This window comes from Acomys russatus, chromosome 1 (assembly GCF_903995435.1).
Source record: "Acomys russatus chromosome 1, mAcoRus1.1, whole genome shotgun sequence".
In the NCBI taxonomy this organism is placed as follows: Eukaryota; Metazoa; Chordata; class Mammalia; order Rodentia; family Muridae; genus Acomys; species Acomys russatus.
The window spans coordinates 56,957,185-56,973,601 of record NC_067137.1 but is presented as its reverse complement, the minus strand read 5'-3'; the positions used below and the strand labels follow the sequence as shown (position 1 = coordinate 56,973,601).

Genomic DNA, 16,417 nt, shown 5'->3' with positions numbered 1-16,417 from the left:
AACACAAGTTGTTGGGTGCCTGTGGCCACAGGGACATGCTTGCCACGTAGGAAAGGCAGCCAGGCTTTCAGTGGAATTCTTGAGTCAAAGCTGCATAGCATAGCTTGTTGTAAAACTGCCCGTCGTTTTAGTTGGTAATTATGCCAGAAAAGAGCGAGGCATAAAGAACAGAATGAATCTGCATAGTGTAGAACTGCTACAATGTTGTCCTTTTAAGTCTAGAACAACAAATATAATTTTTTTTTCATTTTTTTGGTTTTTCGAGACAGGGTCTCTCTGTGTAGCCTTGGCTATCCTGGACTCACTTTGTAGACCAGGCTGGCCTCGAACTCACAGCGATCCGCCTGCCTCTGCCTCCCGAGTGCTGGGATTAAAGGCGTGCGCCACCACGCCCGGCTAACAACAAATATAATTTAAGATGACAGAAAATGACTATAGTTTTGGGTCATTTACTGTAAAATTAATCTTATATATATTTTGTAATTCACCAAGGCTCTGGATATGAGCAGATTTTCTAAGAAAATACACATCAAGTCGAAGCTCATAATAGTGGACACACTTAAGACTCCAGCTCTCTTGTTCTTTTCCTTCCCTCCTATTCACACTCATGTGTTCTCTTACAGTCCAGGACAAGCCCTGCCTGTGGGAACTTCACTACTTCACTTGGAAACAGTTCAGCGAGGCAGGCACATAGCTGTTCTCTGAACGCAGACTCTGGTGGACCAACACCCATGGGTTAAAGATGGGGGATGGGGCGCTCTGGTATTGCCACAGGTGGAAGGAATATTACAAGTTATCAAACACCATTCTCTCAAAAAGTGTTTAGGGCACAGAGGGCTGTTGAAAGTGAAGGAAAATAGATGCCACCCATTAAGGACACTGACTACAGCTCAGGAAGGGAAGACTTCAGCTGGGACAGGGTGCAGCGAGGCAGCTGAGCAGAATCACGCACAGAGACTCTGTCCCAGATATACGGTATCACTAAACAAAAGCTCAAAAGGATAGTGTGCTGTAATGCTATCGAGTCTATGTACAGTGTCATCCAGGAGTGAGGCCAGGTCAAACAGCTACAGGAAGCTCAGCTGATCTATTTTTGGTAGGCTGTTTTCATCTGGGATTCAAATGCCTGATATGTGGCATGGCCATATAAAAGATCTGTACAAATCCTCAGTTTTGGTTCCATCTCATCAAACTGAAATCATACCAGGGATAAGTCTTCAGAAAAAAAAATTTGGAAGAATTAAACTACTTATAAAACTATGTAGAAATTAATTTCAAAGCCACAGTCAACCCATATCTTCTCCTTTGTTGGCTCTGAACTTATTTTATTTTCTCATTTATACCCATGCTGCACTTCCCCACATTTAACATTGCAAAGTTCACACAGGTATAAAGTCATGCAGATTAATTATTTTACCTTTGCCTGCACCTACATCAGGTGGAAGAATACCAGCTTAATGAAGGGAAACAGAAACAGGACACTATATAGTTAGATGTAACACACCCATGAGCATGTACAGCCATATTAAAAAAGCACTTTTTAAGATGCTAAGGCATGCAAGAAGAATGAAGCCTATTACATCAGGCACAGGGACAAAAAAATGTATTGCTGTCCCCAAACTTATCCAATATTCAAATATAGACATTATTTAAGGTACATTATTCTAAGAAGGCTAAAGATGTTTTGACGCATCTTTAGATAAAAATTTTAATTTCATATGCTATAGAAGCTACTAAAGATAACCAATAGCCAGATTAATAGTCCTTACACAATTTTATAATTTAGAGACATGCAAAACGAGAAAATCTTTCACAATACTTAAAATACTTTAACAATGTATTTTATTTTGTATGTGTGAAGGTTTTTCCTACGGGTGTACATGTGCACTGTATGCATGTATGGTTCCCATGGAGATCAGAAAAGGGCATCAGATATCCTGGAACTGTATTTACTGATGGTTGTGAGCCATCATGTGGGTGTTTGGAACTGAGCCTGGGTCCTCTGTAAGACAACAAGTGCTCTGAATCACTGAGCTATCTCTTCAGCCTCATTTTACACTCTTCTTGATCCTTTTCACTGAACCAAAAATTTTCTGAATAACTTTTAAAACTATTCAATTTAATGTGACATTTTTGCTTCCTCTGCAGATGACATACCAAAATACAATGCTTCTTTGTTAAGCATAAAATAAGTATACTATTTAATAATTGTTTTTAGTTTTTTGCTAGAAAGTCTAAATCAATATGTAGACCAGCAAATTATTTCCAGTGACTCAGAACTAGAGCTAGAATTATATATATGCACATATGTGCACATGTGTACCAGCAAAAACTTTGAACTCAAGTGTGATCAATATTGTTACTTCTTATTTCCGCTCCAATATTTTTCAAAAGACTTGTTTAATTATTTGCACGTGTGTCTGTTTGCATGCATTTATGTGCACCATATGCATATCAGGCGCCTGTAGAGTCCAGAAGAGAGAATCAGGTCCCCTGGAACTGGTTTTCTAAACACTTGTGAGCTACCATGTGGGTCCTGGAAACTGGACCAGGGTCTTAGCAAGAGCAGTAAGTGCTCTTAAGCACCGAACCACCTGTTTAGCCCAACATTTTAAGGTAAGTTTACAAGCCTCATATAGGCTGAAAAAGTAAATACCCAAATACCTGAACAAAATAACTGATTTTTACCATACATTGAGATGATCAATTACAAATAAGTATGTTATTAGGTAAGATGGATAAATTTTCAATGTTTTTTACTCCCTGATATTTGTAATTACTTAGATTGTATACATACCCATCTTACCTTCGTCCACAGTCGTTATTGCTTCCTCTGTAATCTGACTGCCTGATCCCACTGATGTTTGTGCATAGAAATAAAACTTGTACCGAGTGCTGAAATTTAAATTTTTTAAAGTCCAACGCGTCTTGTTGGCGGGGATTTTTAGATCTACCAGAGGGCCTAGTTCGTGGCTGCTGTTAACTGTCAATGAGAAGCGACAAACAAGCACATTCCCCATGAGTCATTTTGGACATACTACTGTAAATCATCGCTTCAACCAAAAATGTCGGTCCCAGTATACAAGGCTTTCACAATCTTTCTCCTGCATTGGCTAACATACTAAATACTGGTATGTAAACTGTAACCAATGGTGTAATATAAACGAAAGGACTCTTTCCCCTGTTGTCTTACACACTAGGGAAATTTTACAGTTGGATTACAATAGCGGTTTTCATTCTGTCTTTGCTGATGGAGTTCAGTATTGTTAATAACTTCAAACACTTCCCCTGGCATCCTATGGCCAAAGAACTTCCTCTTCATTTTTTGTCATCACATAATGGTCTCCTAATCTTAACGATAGGACCCTCTCTTCAGGCCTACACTTAACAACCTGTATTGTTATGAAGACAACTTAATTTTCAATAGCATGTACTTTATTTTTTTATAACAGGTATGCTCTGACGCGTTTTCTGGAATGGTACTTGAAGTTATATATACATATTAAAAAATAACCAGAAGCTCCTTATCACCGTGACTTACTTGGCTGATATTTTAAGACATACTCAGTCAGGATGCCATTTGGGTGGCTTGGCGGATCCCATTCCAAAGTGAGAGAATCCAGTGTAGGATTGACAATTTTCAAAGATGAGGGAGCACTAGGGACTTTTAATGAGAACAAAGAGTCAACACATTTTTAAAAACATTTCCAAACAAACACTTGTCCTATTTATAAAATTCATCAAGGTTTTGGTTTTCAGTTTGGTTTTTGCTGCAGCAGAAAATACATTAAAACAAATCTGTGGCAGAAATGTGTTTCTTTTCTTATCTTAAAAAAAAAAAACACTTTCATTTAAATTCATTAAAATCGTCTTCTCAAAATACATAATGACTGTCTTTTATAGGGACTCAAATAATCTATTTTGAAGCAGGCAGCACTGAATTTGTAAAAGCAAAGTGGTTGCTAAGGGAGACATCCTAAGCAGGCCTTTCAACAGCAGCAGCTGTGTTCTGGCCCAGTAAATACTGTTTACTCCAACAATCCAGGTGTCTCCACATAGTCCCAGCACCCTGCCTGATGGGCTCTGGGCCTAGACCAGGTTGCTCAAGTGCTGAGCTGTGCTGATCCCAAGTTCTTACAGCTTCCCAGGATCTGAAAGTAAAAAGGAAGAGCCCCATATGTTGGCCACTTCCTTCCCCAGGATGGAGAAGGCTCAAGGGCTTCAGGTCTCCTCAGCACAGGCTGGCAAATTATCCGAGGAACTAGCCTAAGCCTTCCACTCCCATCTTTCAGAGGCTCAGGCTGACTCCCACCAAGGTGCTGCCTGTCTGCCATATTCCCTAAAAACCCACTACTGACGCCACTATCCCTCCTTCACTCTAACCGGAAACAGGAGAGTCAATTTTTTTCAACAAACCTTTTCCTCAACCATATCCATTTCTTTATCCTTGGCTTCTTTTCTCCTTCTGTCCTTTGCTTACCCCTGCAATCATGCCTGCTGCAGGCTTCTAAGCTTCAACCTGATTGGTTCTTAACTTTTGGAAGTCATAGGTCTCTTCTCTCTAGAAAAATATGTTGACGTGCTGCATTGTGTTGCTGCCGGAAGTTCATGGTAGTCCCTAAATGTCTCAGCAGATCCCAAAGGAACTACACAGTTTGCAGAATGAGAGCGTCTGTCCCACACTTTCGTATTCATGGCATCCAAGATCATGCATAATATGGGTCCTTTCCTGCTGCCATATGTTTTCTCTCACCCTGGCTCTACAATTTGCATTTGGTAGAAGCTTTTTAATAGGTTTGTGACCTCAGACAACCCATTCTTTCCCCACCTCCTTTCAGTCTTTAATCCCATTTATCTTTTCTATGACCCCCTGCGCCATCAAAGGAACAACATGGGGCCTCAAAGTGACAGATGACAAGGGAAAGAGCCCTTCTGCTTGAGCATCTTGAGTGCTGGCATTGCAGGCACCTGAACCTGGTGCAAGATTTCGAGCATCTAAGTCAGCACAGCTTTATAAGATACAAGAAATCATGAAAAGAGATGAGTCAACTCCAACTCACAGAAATATCTTCCTTTTGGGTAGTTTTCTTACATCTTCCTTCCAGCACTCACACTATCCAGAAAAGGGGGGGCGTGGCTACTGAAACTTAGAGAAGTTACAGAATGGGACTCAGCCCAGAAAGCTAATGACTTAAATGCTACATTAGCGATGTTTCAGGAGAGAGATTTTTTAAGGAAAAGAATACATTTGGGGACAGCATTCTGGATTCTGAAGCTTTGTGTGTGGCCACTGGTCATATGTGAGTGACATTTTGCCAGTTTTGTGTGCTCTGATTATTTGTAGCCATGCTATGCCACATGTTCCTTGATCCCAGGGGCACACGCACTCCGTACCTCCCTCTGGAGTATGGAAGCCTCTGTCCGCGCTGGCTGGGCCCTCCCCTTTCCCATTGACCACTCGGACATTGAGCGCATAGTGACTGTATGGTTGCAGCCCTGGCAGCATGCCATGAGTCTTGCTGCCTTGGAAGGTAAGGATCTTCTTCTCGATGTGGCGTCGGTGTCTTTTCGATGAGCTCTGAGTTTTCCAGTAGTAAATCTGAAGTGGTGAGAACCAAAGTCAGCGATTCACAGGAAGTCAATATAATCGTGCTTACAAAATGGAAAGATGGGGCTGGCAAGGAGGCCCAGCTGGTAATGGTCCTCACTGTGAAAGCCCGTCAAGCCTCCTTAGATCCCTGAGATGCACGTACAGGAAGGAGGAGATAACCAACCCTACAAAGTTATGCTCTGCCCTCCAGACATTCCCTGTTCCATGTGTATCTCCCTTCTCACTCATCCTATGTACTTGTAGGAGTGTGCGCGCACGCAACACACACACACACACACACACACACACACACACACACACGTTTTACTTTTTAAAAAGGCTGATATTTCCCAGAAAAAAAAAATATCTTGGTGCATTTTACATGAGTGTTAGTAAAAGTAGTGGATACTAGAAGAACAGAAGCCCCAAGGTAATGAGGAAACGTAAGTCTACATAATGAAGCTGTGATTTACTGTTTTGTTGGAGTGATATAAATGAGTGAAAATATAAATGAAATGAATGACACAATGGGACTCACTTGGTTCTTTCCACGATGAGAAAAATGACCATCATGACGATTTAACGTGTGTACATTTTACTGTCCGCTGTTTATATACTCTAGTAGAGTTACACACCTGCGGCACATCACTTAATTTAGTCCTTGCCCTAGCCAGGCTCTTATTTTTACTGTTTGTTGTACCACTGAGGGATTCTTCCAAAGCCCAATGACCCTATACCCCAAGTTTATTAAGCCAACACTATCATCTAATTAAAAGTACTTTTAAATTGCAGGCACAAGATTTGGAAAGATAACTAAATGCTGCCTAACTTTGGTCAAAAGTCGAAAACTTTGGTATTTTACTTTTTTTTTTTTTTTTTTTTTTTTTTTTTTTTTTTTTTTTTTTTTTTTAGGCTTCTTAGGAATTTAAAGGCATTTTTCAAGATAAATTAACATATGCAGAATCTGGTCACCATGGTGGGGGGGGGGCCCGAAGAATACAGTGCAGTACAAAAAGTATCCTCTAGGGGTCAGTATCAAATCAAAATAGTGATGTAAGTATGTGGGGGTTCTTTGCCTGTATATGAATAAAAACATCTCTAGAAATCAATGTTTTTGTTTTTTGAAAGATAATGTTCATAAGAATTACTCAGTTATGAACTACTGAGTCTTAAAGTATAACCTGGTTTATCAGTGCTTTCCATAAAAGTGTAAAGCTAGGTACAATTTGTTACATTCTGATACTTTAAAAAAAAACAGTTTGCCTTATTTCACATGTACTGTTCAGTTGGCAGAATTGTGTCAAAAAGGTGGGAAACCTGAGAATTATTGAGAAAGTATCATTTTATCACCCTAGATAAGTGAGATTTCCAGTCAGCTGGAACTGGGTTCTGTACGTGTGGCTGGAGACAGTGAGCAAAGGAGCTGTGAATTCACAGGTCCATGAACACATGAAGCAGCCAACGTCAAGCGGTGTGCATGACAGGAGACCTGCTGCTGGGCAAAAAACACAAATAGCTTCCCTTCACCTACCCGGTAGCCCTGTAAGTGGCCTCGGATGCTCTTCAGGGGTACAGGGTCCCAGTGGACCTCTGCCAAGGTGCTGTTCACCACACCGACACGCACATTTCCAGGAGCCGCCATTGGAACTAGGAACAGGACAAGAAAGAGTGATGGCAGTGCAAAGAGCTGTTATGTTGTATTTCGTGCAAAAATGTCACTCATTCAAAAACTTTGGCTTGAAACACACTCCACAGTATACTATAGAATCCTGTTGTATGGATTGTTGACAGTTAAAAGTAAGCATCTTGAATAGCTGAGTTTATGCCTAGATTTACAGAACTTCAGTGACAGATTGTAACTGGATTTAAGCCCCAAACCTTTTACCTCGTAAGTTGATTTTCCTCAGGGTATTGTCACAATAACAGAAATGAAACTAGATTGAGTTACAGTTGTCTTGTTTTGGCAATGATCATCAGACACTCTTGAACTCTAGGGATTCATAATATATTGGACATTGTTCACCTAAGGAATCGTCTATAAACAAGTATCTAATGCCCAGAATAGTTGTCTTGGAGACTTTTCTCTTTCTGTGTGTGTATAAAGCTTTATATTTGTTTTTTATTAAAATTCTGCAGAAGTAAAAAAGAAAGTAAGCATCTTGTTATTCATTCACTGACTCTGTGAAAGCAACTTTAACACTGTGAAAGTTCATTCCCCCACCCACAAGCTCTGGGTTTGGAATCCAGAGCTCTCCTCATGTCAGGAAATCATTCTATCCCTGGCACTGAATAGATCCCATAGTAGGCCATACAACTATGGAGAGATACACAAAATGATTGCCACTCTTCCCTTGCTAACCTAGGTACCTCTGGAAATAGACTCAGTTTGCATCAGGTCTGCCCATCTGGGCAGGAGCAGGACAGAATGAGCAGGGGACACTTACGGTCTTCTCCAGAATGCCCCATGACCGCAGCTGGCTCTGGAGCAAACCCCACATCATTCAGGGCTTGAACTTTTATCAGGTATGGGACAAAGGTTGGTGTGCCAGAGACAATGTATTTAGATACATTGGCCACAACCACAGACGTCCATTCATCATCACCATCTTTCTGGCGCCAGCTCACTTTGTACTGGAGGCCGGGCCCATTCGATTCAAAACCATTCAAGGGCTATGGAAAAAGCCAAACACAGTGACTGTGCAGCCATTTATAGGAATAGCAAACACAATTCCTATAAAAAAGGTGAATGCTGAAACACTAAAATGTAAGCTATTAAATACCCACTCTCCAGGGACTCTTCTCCTTTTTCACTTGTGATTAGATGAAAAGTTTGTTTGGAACAAAATTCTAAAGGTTGTAAGTTGTAATTTCAAAACAGTAAATAATACATGAATTCCAAAGACTGGCTCCATAGGTATGTACCACTGAGTCTTAAGCATTTATTTATCTAGATTTATTTTATATATTCATATTTGCTCATCTTTGTCCAGCTGGAAATGGAAACTTATGAACTGTTTCTCTATTAAAAATTTAGGCCTGTCTATTCTATCATACGTGCATATAAATACGCACATGAGTATATTGTGTGTACATGCATAAATCTAAGATTTGACATTATATAAATAAATATTTTTATTTTAATTATTAATTTCTCAGATCCAGAACACACAGATAAGGTAAATAAGAATGATTAAGATTTGAATACTGGGAAGAGCTTGATGCAGGTCTTCCAAATGGTCTTTCTGATGATAGTACCAGCTAGCATATTTTGGAGCACATGTGTGTGCGAGGCATTGTGCTCAGTGTTTCACATGCATTAGCTCCTTCAGTCTTGTGTAGCTGTGTCATTTATTCCCATCATACAGATGGCTGACAGATACTTGGTAACTGGCTACAAGTCCCAAAGCTGGGACTCTCACCTGCCCATTTTGGCCCCAGTGACAGAACTTGTTTTCCTTTCCCAGGGGGCAGAGGCAGGGCAATGGTCACCATTGTTGGAGGACCACTTGGGGGCAGGTTGAAGTAGTTGGCAGATGCCTCCTCTTCTGCTGCATGTGGGGGCTGGGAATTGAACCAGGGTCCTCTGGAAGAGTAACCAGTGCTCTTCACCTCTGACTAACTTCTGATTCATTTCTCCAGCCCCAAGGCTTTGTTGTTGTTGTTGTTTTGGTTTTGGTTTTTCATGACAGGAGTTCTCTTTGTAACAGCCCTGGCTGTCCTGGAAGTCACTATGTAGACCAGGCTGTCCTTAAACTCATAGATCCACCTGCTTTTGCCTCCTGAGTGCTGGGACTAAAGGTATGCGCCACCACCCCCGACTTTGAGATAGAATGTTTTAATTTACTATCCAATATTTCCTCCTAAATGAATATAAGTGGGTTTTGTCCACAATGGGTAAAAATCTTATGTAAACACAGATATTATTCTAGAATGACCTTTCTGTTCAGTCTAAAGATGGTAGAAGCAAACAGAAGGCTTCGTGGCTCACCTTCCACGTAATCACCAAGTTGTCAGGCTCTGTCCCTAGTCCTTCCACAGCTGTGGGGTTCAGATCTGGTTCTAGAAACGAAGCAGTCCGCAGGAGTTAGCTTCAGCTCTCTGGGAGGCATGGAAAGCCCTTCCGTTTTATGTCAGGTCCCTGTGTTCTAGCCTTACCTGCGGCTTTCGTAAGGTACTGCTCTGATGCCTCGCTGGGCACACTCCTCCCGATTCTGTTCTCCGCCATGACTCGGAAGGAGTAGTTCACATACGGAGACAGCTTCAGTTGGGCTGTGGTCTGCGTTCCGGAAACTTCAGCCTGGTGGTGCCATAGCCCTGCCTCGTGCATGGCGTCTTCATATTCAATGATGAATTCTGGCCACAACACCACACATACCACACACCCAAGACAATGAGTTCAGTCAGCTTAAGGACAGGTTCCCAGAGATAATTTGTGGCAAGCCACAGTAGCCAGACACAAGTGATTTTTCAGGAAAAAAAAAATCCTGTTAGGATATTTTGAGTTCAATACTTATGTACATGCAATATTTGGCACTTTCCCCCCATCATGCCAAGCCTAGCTGAGTTAAAACTGTTTTGATCTGACACATATGTTCTAATGGGAAGTTTAAGTATATGAAAAAGTGCCCAATAATTGTCATAAAAAGGAGTAACTACAGTAAACACAGTTAAAGAACAGTTTTTTCACTAACAGGATTGACAGTAATAAAATGTTAAACGTATTTTGTTGAGTGTGACACATTTTCAGACCTCCTGGGAAGTGTAAGTTGACACACTTCAATACAGGACAATCGAGAATATCTAACAATTTTTAACATACATAGTCTTTGAGGAATTATACTTCTAGCAATTGATTTTGAGTAAATGTGCTTACCCATCTGGTGTAAAGATACATGTAAAAGAATCCATATTGCTGCATGATTTGCAGTTGAAGCAACCTAGTTACAAACAAGCCAAATGCCTGCCAGTAAGGCATATGTAGCCAAATATGGTCCACACACACTGTGCAATGCTCTGCATCTGTTATACACGAGGATGCTCTGTGTGTGTGGAAATGGCATGTGTCTACGTGTAGCGTTACATGAAACTGAGCAGGGTACAGGAGAGTACAAGGTTGGTGCTACATCTGTTTCACAGTACAAAGACCTGCTAGATCATACACGCTTGGACGTACATGGATTTCCTGTCAGAAGGTTCACACTGATTAATAGTAGTGTGGCCAGAGGAGCTTGCAGACATGAGTGGGAGGAAGACATACCTTCCAGCTACTTTCTGTACTGCTAGAATGTTGTGGTCTGCCATGCTTTATTTTTGTAAAAAATTAGGAATCCCACCTGGCATGAAAAGGGCTTGAGGTACTTGACATATTCTACATTATGTCACTGTGTCATGGTATGATAATGTCAAGCCTCTGCAAAGTATTTCTGTGTGTGTGTGTGTGTGTGTGTGTGTGTGTGTGTGTGTGTGTGTGTGTGTGTAGTGCTGTGGTTCTGTCCACAACTCAAAATGCACTTTGGAAAAAAAACCCTGCCCTGCTCAAACATTAGCCATCAGAGGGCTGCAAGAAGTCTTGGGTGGGTGGAAGAACCTGTCCAGTCCATAGACTGCAGGACTAAGTTTGGCAGGAAAGGCTTCTGGTATGCCATGAAAAGCAGCTATTATAATTAAGACTGCTGGGCCTGCCATTAGATGCTTATGTACCGAGGCTCAGCGCTAGCATAAACCATAGGAATGACAAGTGTCCATAGGCTCACACTCCCTCCCCTGTGTGTACTCTCATGCTCACATTCCCTCCCCTGTATGTACTCTCATGCTCACATTCCCTCCCCTGTATGTACTCTCATGCTCACACTCCCTCCCCTGTGTGTACTCTCATGTTCACATTCCCTCCCCTGTGTGTACTCTCATGTTCACATTCCCTCCCCTGTGTGTACTCTCATGCTCACATTCCCTCCCCTGTGTGTACTCTCATGCTCACATTCCCTCCCCTGTGTGTACTCTCATGTTCACACTCCCTCCCCTGTGTGTACTCTCATGTTCACACTCCCTCCCCTGTGTGTACTCTCATGCTCACATTCCCTCCCCTGTGTGTACTCTCATGCTCACATTCCCTCCCCTGTGTGTACTCTCATGTTCACACTCTCTCCCCTGTGTGTACTCTCATGCTCACACTCCCGCCTCTGTGTGTACTCTCATGTTCACACTCCCTCCTTTGTGTGTACTCTCATGCTCACACTCCCTCCCCTGTGTGTACTCTCATGCTCACGCTCCCTCCCCTGTGTGTACTCTCATGCTCACTTTTCCCCCACTAGCCACCAGAGACAAGCATGACTCCAGCATCAGGTGACCAGCAGAAAGCTGCGACCATGCTGCATATTTTCTAGTTTTCTTTTTCATCCTTTGTTCATTTCTTTTTTCTTTCTTACTTTTTTATTTCATTATATTAAATTTTATTTATTCCACTTTGTGTTCTCTGATTTTATTTTCAAATTTTCTTTTTATTGAAAAATATTTTTTTCTTTCCAATTTCTCATTGTTCCCTTTATAGTGTACTTTTCCATTTTCCTTTCTTTTACTCTATTTTTCTCCTACCATTCTTTTCTTCTTAATCTCGTTCATTTGCCACTCTCACTTTTACCCTAAATAACTCCTAAGTTCACAAAGCACTGTGCATTTGTTTGACCAGTTTTCTCTTTTTACTGAGTTTTAATCATCTTAAGTGTGTTTCCTGTAAATTTTGATGCTGGTACTATAGCAGTCTATTGTCTCCTCTCTGAACGGTAGTGGCTGTTCATATGAAATCAAAACAGATGTTCTCCATCAACAGATGTACCAGTTGCAGCAGAGAGTACTCCACTCTGCTGGAGGGGCAACAAATCAACAGAGCTGTCATTATGGAATAATCTAGAAGGCAGTTGGTCTTCCTGAGGCCCGCACTTGAAGGTAATGATGTATATCAGGCTCATGACCGTGTCTACACTCTTGGGTATCTCTTTAGCTTTGCAATTAAGCCTTGAGGCCTGTCATATTCTGATTTAATACATGTTTTTGTATCCAAACGTCTTGGACTCTCATCTGATTTTATTCCCTTTGTTGATGTCATCAAAGTGAGAAGCTAACACTATTGAATGTATCACCTTGTAGCAAAGGGCAGTGGGAAGAAAAACACTTATGTTGGAAGTTAAGGACCTCTTGTTCAGATCTAGCCAATGGAGAGTTCATTCTACACATTTGGGGAGGGAGCAGGGACTGCATCTGACAGGAACTCTGGTGCTACAATTTGATCATTTCTCCCTGGTAGGGAGGCCCTGTGGGAATGCAGAGGAAGGGGATGCAGACTATCCAGATGAGACGTGATAGGCTGTGGTCAGATGGTGGGGGAGGAAGAACACCCCCCCGCCCCTGTCAGAGGTCTAGGGGAGGGGAATAGGGTGGAAGACCGGAGGGTAGGTGGGAAAGGGAAGATATAAGTGAGGGAATAACAATCGGGATGTAATGTGAATACAGTATTACAAACTGTGGGTCTGTAATAGAGCACCAAGGCCAGTTTCTCAATGTTTAGACTGCCCTTTCAGCACCTGCCAGAAACAGTGGAGTAAATGAATGACTTACAAGATACATCTTTCTATTGTGTCTATACTGAGTAGTTTTATGTCAACTTGATAGCAGCTAGGGTTGTGGAAGAGAAGGGACCCTTAGTTGAGCAAAGGCCTCCATAAGATCAGACAGTAGGCATGGCTTCAGGGAATTTTCTTAACTAGTGACTAATATGGGATGGCCCAGCCCATTGTGGGTGGTGCCATCCTGGGATGGTGGTCCTGGGTTCTACAAGAAAGCCAGTTGAGCAAGCCGCGAGGAGCAAGCCAGCAAACAGCATCCCTCCATGGCCTCTGTATCAACATGTGTCTTTGGGTTCATGCCCTGCTTGAGTTTCTGTCCTGCCTTGCTCCAGTAATAAACAGTGATGTAAAAATGTAAGCCAAGAAACCCTTTCTTCTCCAAGTTGCTTTTGGTTATGGTGTTTCATCACAGCAATAGTAATCTGAACTAGGACAGTGGCAGATATGTAAGGTGATTCTTATAGATCTTAAACACAAATGATAGTGTACTTGCTTAGTTAACATTTTCAGGAATTAATTAGTTGTGCCAGAAGCTATAACCAGGAATGGCTCCATCTCTGAAGAGCATCATACTTTGGTTCTAACAGGAGTGATGAAGAGAATACCAGTAAACGCATTTGCAAGGAATTGTAGAAATGCATCATAAAATTGTTATAAGTACTGCCTTAGGAATGGCCACTAGGTTTACCAGTCATACAGCAAAAACACCACATACTTGTAATAGGGCTATTGTTGTCATCCCCTGGGGTCCATGTCAGCTGAACACTTTTGTCAAGTTGATTGGTTAATTCTAAATCAAAGGGAGGATTCGGGACATCTGTGGAGCAAGCACACACAAATGGTTAACTGTCTTTTTGAAAGACAGTTGTATTGTATTTGTAACACCTTAGAGGCACAACACTCTTAGTGGTCAGTGATCATGCAATGGAAATGTAACAGACACAACTGAGGTTGCTGAGAACACTCCACACCCAAGCCAACCCATCACAGTTGCTTTTAAGAGACACAAAACCAGAGCTTGTTCAATCCGCTGAGGCAGAGCGTGAGGGTCCTCAGCATGCTCAGTACATGTCCTCTCATGAGCAGAAATGAACACAGACAGAAAGAACATCAAAGCTTCCAACAATACAAGGAAAACAGAACAGTCAAGGCTGGGAGACAAACACAGGCAAATGACATGCGCTGTTTAGACGATTTTCAGGGTTCTGAAACATGGTGACCAATGCATCGGGAGGCTGATGAGGACTGTGCTTAAGGGCAGAGGGCTCTCCACACACATAGCCATGCTTATTCTCAGACAGCTGCTGAAAAACGAAAGTCACTGAGAAGCAGGACTGCCTCCTGGAATGGTGCTTTTGAAGTTAACTCTCATCTCTGAGACTTTTTTTTTTAACTTTGCTTCTGAAGGTATCTCTAATTCCTGGGGAACCAAAGGACTCTGGTCCCTTTTTCTCATCAGTAAAGCAGTGTTTAATGTCCACAGAGGACAGGTTTTATAAAGAATGATTAGCAATTCTATGCAAAATCTCACTGTGATTATGCCACAAAATCATGTTTTATATTTGCATGCCGAATAAAGATGAGTTTTCTAAACAAAAATGTTTTTGGAGTTAATTTCTGATTATTTTCCAGACTCAGAAAAATAACAGGACATTGTCAGGTCCCTCTTGCATTCATTCTCTGGTGACTTTTTCTTTTAACACAAAATGAGTAGGTTACTCACACATAAAAGTCAAATGTTCTGAACATCAATGTTTTTCCCTAGATGTACAGTGCTTGGAAATGGAATCTCAAAATAAAGTAATATTTCTTTGTTTTTATTACTATCAGCAGTGTGTTATATTCATATGTGTGTGTGTGTGTGTGTGTGCGCACGCACATGTGGGGGAATGCACACACTCATGTGTGAGAACATAGATGGTAGAGGTTGACTTCTGCTAGGTGGCAGGCTAGTGGGGACCCAGGTGCTGTTTGTATCTGACCCAAACACTGAGTTACAGGCATTTACTGCCATGTTCTCCTTATGCACAGGTACTAGAGATTTGAACTCATGTCCTCTTGCTTTCATAGCAAGCACTCTTATCGACTGAGTCATCTATCCAGTTCCTAAACAAATCTTAGCAGACAAGTAACAACCCAACTTGCAGAATGATTCTAAGAAACATTTTTTCATTCTGTAAAATATGGATGATAAATTGTGATAAATAATTTATGCTACCATACAATGAAACTATCAAAGAGGGATTTTTATATTATGAAATAATTTTATAATAGCAAATAAAATATTTAGAAACAACTGGAAATACAATGAGCAAAACAATCTAACATTACAGTGTACTGTAAGGTTATAAGAAATATTTGACTATGGTAAATGAAGCCCATGATAACTGGCAGCCATTTTCTTTAAAGGAATGCAATGATGTGACAGAGATGAGAAAGCAATGTCTGCAAATGTGAAATTATTTGACAGAAGATGGAAAAAGCTCATTAGTTTACCGTAAATGGGGGCTGGAGTTGGAGTAGGAGCTAGAAAGGACATTAATATAAAGGATTTTAATCAGAATTAGTCATGAAAACATAGAAGACAAAAGCAACACAATATTACTATTTTTTAAATTACGCCCTCTATTTAGCTGTGCAGTGTGGCATTGGCAAGCAGGTAGTGACAATTTAGGAATGCAAAGTAACCTCTGATTCTAGATCAGAGGTAACTTTTCTTCTTCTTCTTCTTCTTCTTCTTCTTCTTCTTCTTCTTCTTCTTCTTCTTCTTCTTCTTCTTCTCCTTCTTCTTCTTCTTCTTTTTAATAAATGTCATCTATATGTGCATCCACCATTTTGTCACAGCCTGTATATCTACACAGAGCATATTTATATGGAAATTGTCCCCAAAGATGCATTTCTAGAAGAACAAATCCACTCGCCCTTGTAGCTAGAAAACTTGAATAAATATCCAATATCTACACTTTTCTTTCCCACCTAATACAGAGAACTTACCGACAACCCTGAGCACAGCGCTGGCAGAAACGCTGTCCAGTGTGGTGTTGGCTGCACATGTGTAGGTGCCACCGTCATCATCACTTACGTCGGTTACCACCAGGTGATCCTTGTCAATGGAGAACCTGTAAAGAGAACAGAGGCAGAGAGGCTGAATGACAACCAGGCACGGCTGCTGACTGCCTTCCCAGCATGCAAGAGTCTCTGTGAATTT

General features: G+C 41.3%; 1 protein-coding gene across 30 annotated transcripts in view; it reads right to left on the bottom strand.

The window, feature by feature from the left end:
• The window catches only part of Nrcam (neuronal cell adhesion molecule), a 66,865-nt gene that overhangs the window by 17,179 nt on the left and 33,269 nt on the right, over positions 1 to 16,417 (bottom strand). For 8 of the 30 annotated variants that reach the window (XM_051145241.1, XM_051145303.1, XM_051145286.1 and 5 more), the window contains 11 exons: positions 16,204 to 16,328; positions 15,706 to 15,735; positions 13,925 to 14,026; positions 9,746 to 9,943; positions 9,579 to 9,649; positions 8,035 to 8,260; positions 7,122 to 7,237; positions 5,395 to 5,599; positions 3,542 to 3,664; positions 2,798 to 2,983; positions 1,418 to 1,453 (listed from right to left, as the gene is read on the bottom strand). In XM_051145241.1, coding sequence (XP_051001198.1) covers positions 1,418 to 1,453; positions 2,798 to 2,983; positions 3,542 to 3,664; positions 5,395 to 5,599; positions 7,122 to 7,237; positions 8,035 to 8,260; positions 9,579 to 9,649; positions 9,746 to 9,943; positions 13,925 to 14,026; positions 15,706 to 15,735; positions 16,204 to 16,328 — 1,418 coding nt within the window. The remainder of the gene's footprint in view (positions 1 to 1,417; positions 1,454 to 2,797; positions 2,984 to 3,541; positions 3,665 to 5,394; positions 5,600 to 7,121; positions 7,238 to 8,034; positions 8,261 to 9,578; positions 9,650 to 9,745; positions 9,944 to 13,924; positions 14,027 to 15,705; positions 15,736 to 16,203; positions 16,329 to 16,417) is intronic. The other 22 variants (XM_051145251.1, XM_051145311.1, XM_051145294.1 and 19 more) reach the window with 6 other exon arrangements.